Here is a 12,506-nt window from a genome sequence, read left to right as displayed (position 1 = left end):
ATTGTTTAATAATGAAATTGGTTCTTTACATTTGTGACATCTCTATCTTCCTTGGGAATCAATGAAATTACAGCTTCTTTCCAAGTTTTTGGAACTTCCCCTTTTATTCTTATCGTATTCATCAATTTTTGCAATTTTGGTACTGTGGAGAAACGCCATTTTAGTCAGTGGTGGTGCTTCATTTGGCAGGGGTCAGTAAATCCCTCAGCCGGCTTTGTAGCCTTCCCCTCACTCCCCCCCTCCCTTCCAGAGCCAAACCAACAACGCTAGGGGGAAAATCTCCTAGAGAGGCAGGAAGTGCTGTTGTTCCTTGCATGTGTTAGGCAGGAAGAGAAGCCAGATTTGAACTGGGGCTCGAGTGAGCATGTGGTGAGCAATGGAGGCTCCTGCCTGGGAGGACCCAGGCAGGCAGACTAAGTAAGTAATTCACAAGACAGGGCATGTCTAGATCAGGGCCAACCGGATGCGTTTATAATCAACTTTTCTTTGTTATGCTGTTTGCTATGTTGTGCGGTGCTGTGCTAATTTTGTAGATGCAACTGTTTTTGTTTTTGTTTTCTTTCCCTATCCTGTTCTCTTTTAAATAAATGTTTTTTTTTGTTTTAAATGCTGGCAGTCAAACTCTGTACCACATAGATCCCCAAACCGCTTTAGACCACGCTGTGTTGAGAAGGGGGCCCCGGGGAAGGGGGAAGGCATGCAGTTGAATAAGGTGCCAATATTCCAGGGGTGCCCCAAAGAAGCGCTGAGGTCTCTGTGAAACCCAAGTGCAGGGTGGCAGAGGACCTGGAGGCCTAGCCTCACAGCTGGAGAGGGGGATTGGGAGTCCTGTTCCTCTCAATCTGAACCCCGGGACTGAGCAGGTGGTGGCAGCGAGCCCAAGGGGCAGGAGGAGAAATAGCTCCCTCCAGGAGTTGGCGACTCAATAGGGAGCTGACGGGACCGGGTCTGAAGGTAGAATCGGGCCGGTTCCGTCACACTTGGCGGCAGCGGTGGGATGAGAACAAACAGAGAACTTGATTGGCCAGGCATTTTTGTTTTTTGATGCGTGCAAGCACCCAGAGGAAGCAACAGAGGTTTTGTTTTATTTTCGGGTCAACTGGAGTAGGGAAAGTTTAGCTAGTTAGGATGGAGCGTGCTAAGATGCGGGAAATCCTGAAGATGACAAAGCCACAGCTCCAGGAAGAGTGTGCAAAGCACAAGCTGGAGTGTGACAACATGACTTTAGTAGATATGAAAGACCTCCTTTTGGAGTATCATCAGCATGCAGGGGCACTTGCAAAAGTGGCCCCTACCCAGTCAGAAGCAATTTTGCGGCTACAGATGGAACTGGAGAGAATGCGTATCGAGGCGGACCGAGACCGCAGACGGGAGGAACGAGAGAGAGAGGAAAGACAAGCAGAGAGGGAGCTGAGACAAGCTGAGCTCTGCAGACAGGAGGAAAGAGAGAGAGCTGAGATCCACCGACGGGAGCGGGAAGAGCAACGTCGCCATGAGCTTGAGGTGCTACGTCTGGAAGCTGAACTAAGCAAAGAGATCCAAGTCACCCCCAAGGACTTTGCAGTGTACCAAGAGGGAGAAGACCCCTCCATATACCTCTCCAACTTTGAGAGGGCAGCCAAACAGTGGGGGATTGCAGAGGAGGACTATATGTCTTACCTCTGTAGCAACCTGACTGGAGAGCTTTCAGCTTGTCTCAGCTCCCTCACTGCCCTCCAACCAGCCATTTCCTCCTGGGGAACTATTGTTGCCAAACTCCAGGTGAAGTCTGGAGATCACTCAAAATTACAGCTGCTGTTCAGATGGCAGAGATCACCCCCCCCCCCCCCCGGACTCTGTGTCATCATACCCTGCTGAGATCACTTCTCTCCTGCTTTGGTACACACTATGATTTCAGACCAATCACAGATTTTCATCCTAACCCACCTCACAGGGTTATTGTGCAGCTCAAAAGGGAGAGATAATGATGTAAACTGCTTAGATTCCCACTATGGAGAAAGACTGTACCTTTCCTAGGTAGAGGCTACAGGAGGGAAAAGATGCAATGTTGAAGTCAGCTCAATTCCCCTACAGAAAATGGCTCCCTTGGGTGGGTGGGAAGACAGCAAGGGTAGGGGGACACTTGCCCAGAACCTCTTTTAGAGCCTGTTGTATTTTCCCCCTCAATGGGCCTTATTTGTAGTAAACAAATAATTGCTCTCAGATTTGGCATCACTTAACAGCCTGATTCATTTGACATGTCAGCTGTTTGTTCAGTGCAAGCCTGTCTTCTGACTTGCTTGGTCCAACAGTGGAGCTGGGCTGGAGGTTGTTCTGCTGGCTAGGAAAGCTTCACACTCAGGGGCACAGTGTGAGAGTGCCAGTCTTTTCCTCCTCCTCTTCCTGAGGCAGCTCCTGCCTTCAAATGCCTGTTAGACCGCGCTCACAGCTCAGGGGCTGCATTTCCACTCATAGCACTTATTTTTTTCTGGTTCCAGGTTTGCTTGTGGGACAGAACCTTCCACTAGCTCTCTGTGCAAATCCTCCATTCTTCTTTTATCCTGCATTGAAGTGGAGGAAGGTCCCAGCAGAGGAGAGGAAATGAGGAGGGTCAGCAGCCGCCTCTTCCTCCTCTCAGGATGTCTCCTTGTGCTTGCAGTGATTGAGGCTGAATGTTTCTCCCAGCCAGGGTAAGCCTGGGGCCTGATTAGCTACATGCAAAATTCCCAGGGGGCTCCTCCCATATGATGCCAGGCAAATGTCTGCGTTGCTAAGTATCACTGTGTGCTCTAGATTGCACTTGGGGCTGCCTGTTGCGAACCCCGTTGGAGAGATGAGATGCAGTTCCTCCAGACGGCTCCTGGGCAGCCCCTGGTTATTTTTCCATGAAGGGGGGGAGGGGGTGGAGCTGGTGTGGAACAGGAAGATCAGTGCCAGATTTCATGCTGTGCCAATGAACATGTGCTCTGGCAGGCCTTTCTTGCTGTGGGGGTTGTTTCCTGGTGTTTCTCCTCTTACACTGTTCGCAGACGCCGAGTGTGTTCTGTGGCAGTGGAGAGCCACATGGTGTCCTTCTTGGTGTCTACCAGCCCTACCTCACCATGTGCCAGGGACAGAGGCTTTGCACTACATACAGGTATGGAGCAGGTCTCTTCCTGGCAACTGGTGGCATCTCTCCATCCCAGTGCCAGGCAGGAAGGAGGGGGGGTGTCAGGCAAGGAGGCTGAGTGCTGCTCCCTTCCAGGCTGGGGGAGTGAGGGAAGTTCTTCCCGCAACCTGTAGTCAGGGGGTGATGTCAGCTGTCTTTGAAGGGAGAAAAAGGCTAAGGACAAATGGACAGGGAAGTGAAGCATGATTGCTAAGTTGAAACTTACACCTATGGAGACACCATACCTCTTGAGTGACAGTTGTGGGAGCCAATCAGCAAGTGGGTACCCTTCATCCACAGCAAGCTGTTAGTGTGGAGCTAACAGTAAATGGTAGCAATTCAGAACCTATAGCAGGGCCTTGGTGGGACCATGGAGGGACGGAGTCAGGGTTCTGGCACCCAGGGCTTGATTCCTGCTCTCCAGAGCAGCATTTTCTCCTGCTGGTGTGCATTTGCTCTCCCTCCATGCACATTCCATGGCCTTCTGCCAGGATTGCAGATATGTCCCCCAGGCATACCAAAGAAGGCTGAAGGTCATTGCCAGTGGACAACCCAGCTCCCCTAGAATTCTGCCTTTTAAAAAGCTGGGAGAGGCCTGAGCGGTGTGCCCGCGGTGCCTGGGGAGACCTCAGGCGCCCAGAAGGGGTGAAGCAGCAGCAGCTGCTCACCCTTGACCTCTATTGCCTCATATGAGCAGCAGAGGAATGAATGATGATGCATGAGGGAAGAAGACGTAGCAGTGGGCTTGCCTTGCGGGATCCACGGGTCGCAGCTCAGGGTATCCCCAGCCCTGGCCGAAATCCACCACCTGTTTTGATGCCTCTGGACATTCTTGCTTCCCGGTGTCCCAGCTAGAAAACTGGCCTCTGCCTCAGACCCTGGAGGGCTGCTGCCAGTTTGAGTGGACCAATGATCTGGCTCTGTATAGGGCAGCTTGTTCCCGGAGGACCAGAGCTTGGCTGCAGATGGTTTTTCCACCATGGAGCATCACGACATTGTTGGTGGAAGATTTGCCCATTTCTTGTTCTGGAAGCCTCCTTCATTTCAGGAGCTAGAGAAGCTGCGTGGCCGGGGTGGGAGGGCTGCACTGTTCCCTCCCTTCGTCTTCCTTCTTGGGCCATTCCTGGAACAAGGCAGTTGGCTCTTGTGTGTCAAAGTGCTGCAGTCCGACTCTTTGTTTTCTGCTCCATCTCTAGCACCACCTACCGGGTCTCCCACTGTCAGATGTATCAGGCGATTTCTCAGCCGGCACACAGGTGCTGTCCAGGATGGAGGCGGGTGAGTGGCCGTGCCTGGCTGGGATGCAACACAGGTAAGCCATTTCTCTGTCTCGAGGATCAAGACCCTTCTTTCTCCTCCATGACCCAGCAGCTGGCGACTCTCCATTCTCAGTTTAAAAACAAAAGGTGACCAGGAAGTGCTAAGCCAGCAGGGCTTCCTTTCCTGCAGGAGAGAGGCTGCTGCAGAAGGGGGTGCTGTTCAGTCTGGGGACTTTGGAGCTGGCACAAAGCACTCCCAACCCCAGCTGTTTTGGAGCTCATGAAAGGGGTCTTTCTTTCCTGCCAGCAAACACTTTAGAGATGAAACCAACCAGATTTGTCACACATCAGAGAAAGTGTGGCCCTAAAAGTGTCCCTGTCCCCCAGCAAGTCCGAGGGGTTCTGGCTAGCTGGGGGGTGGGGAGACTGCCCTGTCTGTCCCCTCCTCAGGCTGAGAGCTGCTTGAGGAGTGGGGAGGGGGCCTCCAGCCAAGCCTCCCTTGCATTGTAGGAGTGGAAGGTCCTGCTTGGCAGGGGGTTCTGGGGGTGTTTCTGCCCTATTTGATCCGAGTGGCTCAGCCACTGCCCCCTGCCTGTGTATGGCAGCAAGCCAGCCTTCTGCATTGGCCATAGAATCATAGAGTTGGAAGGGACCTCTAGGGTCATCTAGTCCAACCCCCTGCACAATGCAGGAAACTTACAAATTCCTCCCCCTAAATTCACAGGATCTTCATTGCTGTCAGATGTCCATCTAGTCTCTGTTTAAAAACCTCTCAGCCAGTTTGGTGTAGTGGTTGTGTGTGGACTCTTATCTTTGAGAACCGGGTTTGATTCCCCACTCCTCCACCTGCTGGAATGGCCTTGGGTCAGCCAGAGCTCTGGCAGGAGTTGTCCTTGAAAGGGCAGCTGCTGCGAGAGCCCTCTCAGCCCCACCCACCTCACAGGGTGTCTGTTGTGGGGGGTAGAAGATATAGGAGATTGTAAGCCGCTCTGAGTCTCTGATTCAGAGAGAAGGGCAGGGAATAAATCTGCAATTCTTCTTCTCCTCTCCCAGCTAAACATGCCCAGCTCCTTCAACCTTTCTTCATAGGGCTTGGTCTGCAGACCCCTCACCATCTTCGTCGCCCTCCTCTGGACCCGTTCCAGCTTATCTATATCCTTCTTAAAATGTGGTGCCCAAAATTGAACACAATCATAGAATCATAGAGTTGGAAGGGACCTCCAGGGTCATCTAGTCCAACCCCCTGCACAATGCAGGAAACCCACAAACACCTCCCCCTAAATTCACAGGATCTTCATTGCTGTCAGATGGCCATCTAGCCTCTGCTTAAAAACCTCCAAGGAAGGAGAGCCCACCACCTCCCGAGGAAGCCTGTTTCACTGAGGAATCGCTCTAACAGTCGGGAAGTTCTTCCTAATGTTTAGCCGGAAACTCTTTTGATTTAATTTCAACCCATTGGTTCTGGTCTTACCTTCTGGAGCCATAGAAAACAATTCCACACCATCCTCTAGATGACAGTCCTTCAAGTACTTGAAGATGGTGATCATATCACCTCTCAGTCGCCTCCTCTCCAGGCTAAACATCCCCAGCTCCTTCAACCTTTCCTCATAGGACTTGGTCTCCAGACCCCTCACCATCTTTGTCGCCATCCTCTGGACACATTCCAGCTAGTCTATATGACTGAACACAATACTCCAGGTGAGGTCTTACCACAGCAGAGTAAAACGATACCATCACATCAAGTGATCTGGACACTATACTTCTGTTGATACAGCCCAGAATTGCATTTGCCTTTTTAGCCACCGCATCACACTCTTGACTCATGTTCAACGTATGATCCACTAAGACGCCTAGATCCTTTTTGCACATACTACTGCTAAGACAAATCTCCCCCATTCTATAACCATGCATTGGATTTTTCCTACCTAAATGCAGAACTTTACATTTATCCCTGTTAAAATTCATTTTATTGGTTTCAGCCCAGTTTTCCAGCCTGTGAAGGTCATCCTGAATCCTGTTTCTGTCTTCTACTGTATTTCCATCCCCTCCCACTTTAGTACCATCTGCAAATTTAATAAGCATTCCCTCTATTCCTTCATCTAAATCATTGATAAAGATGTTGAACAATACAGGTCCCAGGACAGATCCTTGAGGCACTCCACTTATCACTCCTCTCCAAGAGGACGAGGAACCATTCACAAGCACTCTTTGGGTGTGATCTGTCAACCAGTTACAGATCCACCTAACGGTAACAGGATCCAAACCACATTTTACTAACTTGTCAACAAGGTAGAATGTGGAACCTTATCAAAAGCCTTACTGAAATCAAGATAAACGATGTCTACAGCATTCCCCTGATCCAGCAAGGTAGTCACTTTCTCAAAAAAAGAGATCAGGTTAGTCTGACATGACTTGTTCTTGAGAAACCCATGCTGGCTTTTAGTAATCACATCCATCCTTTCTAAATGTTCCAACACTGACTGACTGATGATTTGTTCTAAAACTTTTCCAGGTATAGACGTCAAGCTGACGGGTCAATAGTTACCCGGATCCTCCTTTTTCCCCTTCTTGAATATGGGGACAACATTTGCCCACCTCCAATCTTCCGGTACATCTCCTGATCTCCAAGAATTCTCAAAAATACTAGCCAGAGGTTCAGAAATTACATCCACAAGCTCTTTTAGAACCCTTGAATGCAGTTCATCTGGCCCTGAGGACTTAGTTTCATTTAAAGAAACTAGCTGTTTATGTACTACCCCTATGCTGATCCTAGGTTGGAACTTCATACCCTCATTATATGCTCTGATTTCACCATGTTAAGAGCCCTGTGGCGCAGAGTGTTAAAGTTGTAGTACTGCAGTCCTAAACTCTGCTCACGACCTGAGTTCAATCTCTGGTGGAAGCTGGGTTTTCAGGTAGCCAACTTAATGTTGACTGAGTCTTCTATCCTTCCAAGATTGGTAAAATGAGTACCCAGTTTGCTGGGGGGAAAGTGTAGATGACTGGGGAAGGCAATGGCAAACCACCCCATAAAAAGTCTGCTGTGAAAACATTGCGAAAGCAACGTCACCCCAGAGTCGGAAACGACTGGTGGTTGCACAGGGGTCCTTTCCTTTCCTTTTGCCAGAAGAGAAGACTGAGGAAAAGTAGGAATTGATCATTCTGCCCTCTCTTCATTACCTGTTATGATTTCACTTTCCTGCCCTCGCAACGGGCCTACCATGTCCTTGCTTTTCTTCTTACTCTGAACATAAGAAAAGAACCCTTTTTTGTTGTTTTTAGCATCTTTTGCTGGCCTAAGCTCATACTGAGCTTTAGATTTCCTAACTTTTTCTCTACAAGCACTGGTGTTTTGTTTATATTCATCTTTGGTTATAAGGCCCTCCTTCCAATTCCTAAAGGAGTCTTTTTTTTTTCCTCAGGTCTTTAGAGAGCTGTTTATGGAGCCACTTTGGCTTCTTTAGGCTTCTTGCATTTTTTTCTTCTCATAGGAATTGTCTGTGATTGTGCTTTCAGTATTTTGCATTTAAGAAATTCCCACCCCTCCTGAACCGCCTTCTTCCTAAGTATTTCTAGTTCTAAGTTTGTTGAAGTTTGCCTTTCTGAAGTCCAGCCTATAAGTCTGACTACGTATATCTCTTCCCTTCGCTAAGACTGTAAATTCCAAAATCACATGGTCACTACTGCCCAGGGTGCCCACTATTTCCACTTCTTCAATCAATTCTTCCTTGTTGGCGAGAATCAAACCCAAGATAGCAAATCCCCTTGTTTCCTTCTTCACTTTCTGGAGAAGGAAGTTGTCAGCAAGACAAGTCAGGAACCTATTTGACCTTTCATTTTTAGCAGAGTTGGACTTCCAACTGATGTCCAGGTAATTGAACTCTCCCATGATCACTGTTTCCCTTCTTTTGGAGAACTTTGAAATCTGCTGTAGGAGTATCTTATCCAAGTCCTCTGCCTGGCTTTGTGATCTATAGCAGACCCCCCTCCCCCACCACCATAATATCACTGTTGTTTCTTACTCTTTTTATTTTTACCCAGAGACTCTCAACTGAGCCACCATGTTCAGATTCCTATATTTATTCACAAGTATATACCTCCTTCACATATACTGGTACGCCTCCGCCCTTTCTAATTTGTCTGTCCTTTTTAAATAGGTTGTACCCCTGAATCCTAATATTCCAGTTGTGAGTGTCATCCCACCAAGTTTCAGTAAGGCCTATTATGTCACAGTCTCCTCCTCATATTAGGACTTCCAGTTCTTCCTGGTTTGTTTCCCATACTCTGTGCATTAGTGTAGAGACATCAGAATCCATGTTTTATACATTCCAAGGGTTTCGTTTCCATACATGCCTGCAAGTTAACATTAGCTAGTGTGTGTGCTCTCTCTGCAAATCTTTAGTGTTCTTATCCCCAGTTTCTGGCATCATACAAGGCTTTGAATTATTGTCTCGCTGGGTGGCACTTGGAAGCAAGCCCGGGGGCTCCAGCCCTCCCCTGCTTGTTTCTTTGGGATCCTTTTCTCGAGGGATGCAGAGCAGTGCGTTTGGCTCCCCCCTCTGTCCTCACAGCAGTCCTGGAAAGCAGGGCAGGCTGGGGGACAGGGCCTGAGCTGAGGCAGGGCAGAGTGGAGCTGGGTCTGACGCCCTCTCCGCCTTCCCCAGGGATGTGGCTCCCAGGCAGGGCAGAGTGGGGCTGGGTCTGACGCCCTCTCCGCCTTCCCCAGGGATGTGGCTCCCAAGCGGGGCAGAGTGGGGCTGTGGGGCTGGGTCTGATGCCCTCTCCGCCTTCCCCAGGAATCAGAGCCCCTGCCTGTGGCTCCAGCGGTTTGTTCTCATCAGCAGCTTTCTTTTCCAGCCATCTGCCAGCCGCCTTGCCAGAATGGAGGGAAGTGTTCACGCCCCAACCAATGCGCCTGCCCTGCAGGGTGGACTGGAAGGTGCTGCCAGACAGGTAGGCCCACTGCCTGCCTTCCCTGCCGAGGGGTCTTCCAGGGGGGGATGATGGCCCCAACTGATTGCAGCTGTGACTGAAAACATTAGCAGGCAGTCACAGTGGCTGGAGTAACTCCAACTGCCTTGATGCCAGTTGAATGGGAAGCGGTGCTGGAATTTATATGGTGCCTTCTGCCCAACAGTAGCCTCCAGTGATGGAGAACAGGCAGTGGAGGAAAAGGGCTCTGGAGGCGGGGGGGGGGGGGGGGGGGGGAGTCCTCAGTTCTCCCCTTCCTCTGGACTGCAGTGTTCAGGGTTCCCTTGGGAGAGGCTGAGGCTCATGCATTCTGAGTTCGGGGGGGGGGGCAGGGAGGAGTATGCAGATCTTCAGCCCTGTGACAGAATGCCAGAGGAGATGGAGGTTGGCATATGCCACTGGGGGATGGGGTGTCAAGTGAGAGTGGTGGCTGTTCAGAACATCAGCTGCTGAAGCCGGAGGGAGGGAGGAGGTGGTGCTCACCCTCCTCTAGCGGAAGGCCAGCTTCCCAGCAGCTCCACTGCACAGCTGGTCCTCCTCACACAACAACCTTTTGAGGCAGAAATGGAGCCAGTGATGCTGGGCCAGTTCCTCTGTTCAAGGCTCGGGGGGAGGGAACGGAATGCGGTCATCCAACGTCGCAAAGGGTTTCTGGGCCTTGTGGCGAGGAAGTTGGGATTTTGTGGCTGCTGTTGTGAAACCAGATTTCCAGGTGTCAAGGTGGCGGCAACTAGCAAGCACGGTCCAGTTGGACAAGGCAAGCAAAATTGGGCACTTTGGTCTGTGTAATTGGGGTGGAGATATTGAATTTTCTCTGCCTACGCGGCATCAGTTGTTGAGGGAATCCAGAGTCTGGACTAAGAGGTACTGGGTGGGGTGCCTCCCCCAACTTCTGAGCTGCAATGGAGCTGAGCAGTTCCTGTGGCAATTCCCAGTTGGATCCCAGGGGGGTGGGGGGAAGCTTGCCAGGACTGGCTTCTGTGCCCCCTCATCTACCATGTGGATTTGGAGTGTTGTGTGTCTCTTTTGCACTTGCCCTCTGCCGTCTTGTGTGATGCAGAATTCAGCATTGCAAGCATGTCAGCTTCCTTCTTTCCGCGGAAGTTTCAAGCTGCGGAAATGAGCAGTCCCTGATCAAGAGCAATTCTGAGAGCCCACCCTCTTCTGGGAGTCCGCCCAATGGAGTCGCCATGAGTAGGATGTGGAGTAGACCTGCCAAATCAGGATTGCTCCTTGAGTGGGTCTGAGGGTGGGGCTTGGCCCAAAGTATCACTCATTCATGAGGCAGCTGGTTCATTGACTTGCTGAGTTATTTGTAGCTGCAACATAAAGGTCCTCCAGGGGCTTCAATGAAACTGCATCCTGGCAGATGATGATGGGGAACCAGCGGTAGGCCAAGCTGTACCCCCCAAATGCCCAGTGGTTCCTTGTGGGGTGCAGAGCAGGGGTCTTGGCCTGACATAAAGGAGACCTTGTTGGGCTGGGCCATGTATTGAAGATTAGGTGGCAGAGATATAAACTTTATAAAGGTCTTAAAGGTGCTTTCTTTGTATTTCTCTCATGGGATCCAGGGAACTGGGTAAAGGAAGCTCTGGCTCTTTCCTTCCTTCCCGGGGGGGGGGGGGGGAGGAGCCTCAACAGCTCAGGAGCTCTGCTGTGTGATTGGAAGAGCCTGGAAAAACAAGCTCTGCCTCCCCCCCCCGCTTCCTCCCCAAGGGAGGAGCCTCAGCCAATGGAGAAAACAGAGGCTTTGCTCTGTAGCTCCTGTGCGATTGAGCAAGCCTTGCAAAGCAAGCTGTGATGCAGAAAGAAACAAAGAGAGGGAGAAGGAAGCAGACAAGAGCTAGTTGCTTGGGGGCCTGAGAGGAGCCCTCCGGGAGCCTGATTCAGCCCCTTGGTGTAGAGGCTGTTTTGAAGCATACTTGCTTGAAGGAAACCTGTCAGCTCACGAGTGGGCATGGGAGGGAGGGAGGGAGGGAGTTGCAGCACCTGGCCAGTCTTTGGAGGGAAGTCTGGCAGGAGGGGGAGGCTCCTTACCGCCACCTGCCTGCTTGTCCTGCAGCACAGCAGCCAGGAGATAGACCCAAGAGGACTGGCAGCCATGGGGCGGTTTCTGCAGTGAAGGATGAGCAGGGCTATTTGCTGGCCTGGCCCACGGTGGGAAGCCTGGGAGGTGGCCAAGGGGGCGCTCCCCATTGCCAGGGGCACAGTACAGCTGTTCCTGGGGAGCCTTGAGCTGTTCCCCAGTCCATGGGCGATCCGTGACGCCTGCAAGCACAAACACGGTGGGGATGGCAGAGGCAGGCCAGGCGGAACTGCTGCCCCCTCCTTTCCAGCAGGTGTCCCAAAGGCAACTGATGGGCAACTTTTCTTCCTGTGGTTACAGATGTGGATGAATGTGCTGGAGGAAGACACGGCTGCAGCCAGGCCTGCCTCAACGTGGCTGGGAGTTACAGCTGCAGCTGCCAGAAAGGGCACAAGCTCCAGGCTGACGGGAAGACATGCCAGGCCCCTGCCCTTGGCATCACTGGTCTGGGTAAGGTGGACCCTGACCAGGTTAACCCATTAGGGAGCTGCCTTGTTTCAGCTGCGTAAGAGGAAGGAAAAGCATCAGAATGTGCCTCCAAGAGAAGCTTTTCTCACTGGGGAGCACCCCATGAACAGTGACACATTAGGGCGTTGGCTCTTGGGGCCGGGTAGTCGTCCTTGGGGGCAGAAGCAGGGCTCCATCCCTTTCCGCAGGATTTGCCTGCCCTGGGGGACACACACAGGGAGCTGCCTTCTCCCTAGTGAGTCAGTCTGTCTGCCAAGCTTGGTGTTGTCTGTTCTGACAAGCAGCTGCCTGCCCAAGTTTTTCATGCTGCTTTCTGATCGGGTGGGCATTGATCTAAGCACTTCGGGCATGCAAAGCAGATGCTCTGCCAAGGCTCTTCCTCTGCCGAGTGGCTCAGCGCGGGTATCACTTGGTGCTGCTGGGGAAGGGACTTTTTTGCTCTGTGTATTGCAGAAAAGACTGGAAAAGACAATCCTGCTAGGAAAAGTTTGAAAGCAGCAGGAACTGGATGGACTTGGTCAAGGGAGCCACACAGCCCCTCTTTTGGGCTGATAGCAAGAGGACGTCAATCCCTAGAGTCCTTTCCGTAGGAAGC

At 51.3% G+C, this 12,506-nt stretch overlaps 1 protein-coding gene across 1 annotated transcript in view; it reads left to right on the top strand.

Annotated features, from left to right (window-relative positions):
• EGFL7 (EGF like domain multiple 7) overlaps positions 1 to 12,506 on the top strand; it is a 39,101-nt gene that overhangs the window by 24,099 nt on the left and 2,496 nt on the right. The window contains 6 exon segments of the mRNA XM_060250872.1: positions 2,478 to 2,669; positions 3,009 to 3,055; positions 3,058 to 3,115; positions 4,324 to 4,439; positions 9,244 to 9,339; positions 11,744 to 11,893. Coding sequence (XP_060106855.1) covers positions 2,478 to 2,669; positions 3,009 to 3,055; positions 3,058 to 3,115; positions 4,324 to 4,439; positions 9,244 to 9,339; positions 11,744 to 11,893 — 659 coding nt within the window.

This window comes from Heteronotia binoei, chromosome 12, assembly GCF_032191835.1.
Source record: "Heteronotia binoei isolate CCM8104 ecotype False Entrance Well chromosome 12, APGP_CSIRO_Hbin_v1, whole genome shotgun sequence".
Lineage (NCBI taxonomy): Eukaryota > Metazoa > Chordata > Lepidosauria > Squamata > Gekkonidae > Heteronotia > Heteronotia binoei.
This window is presented reverse-complemented; position numbering and strand designations above follow the sequence as displayed.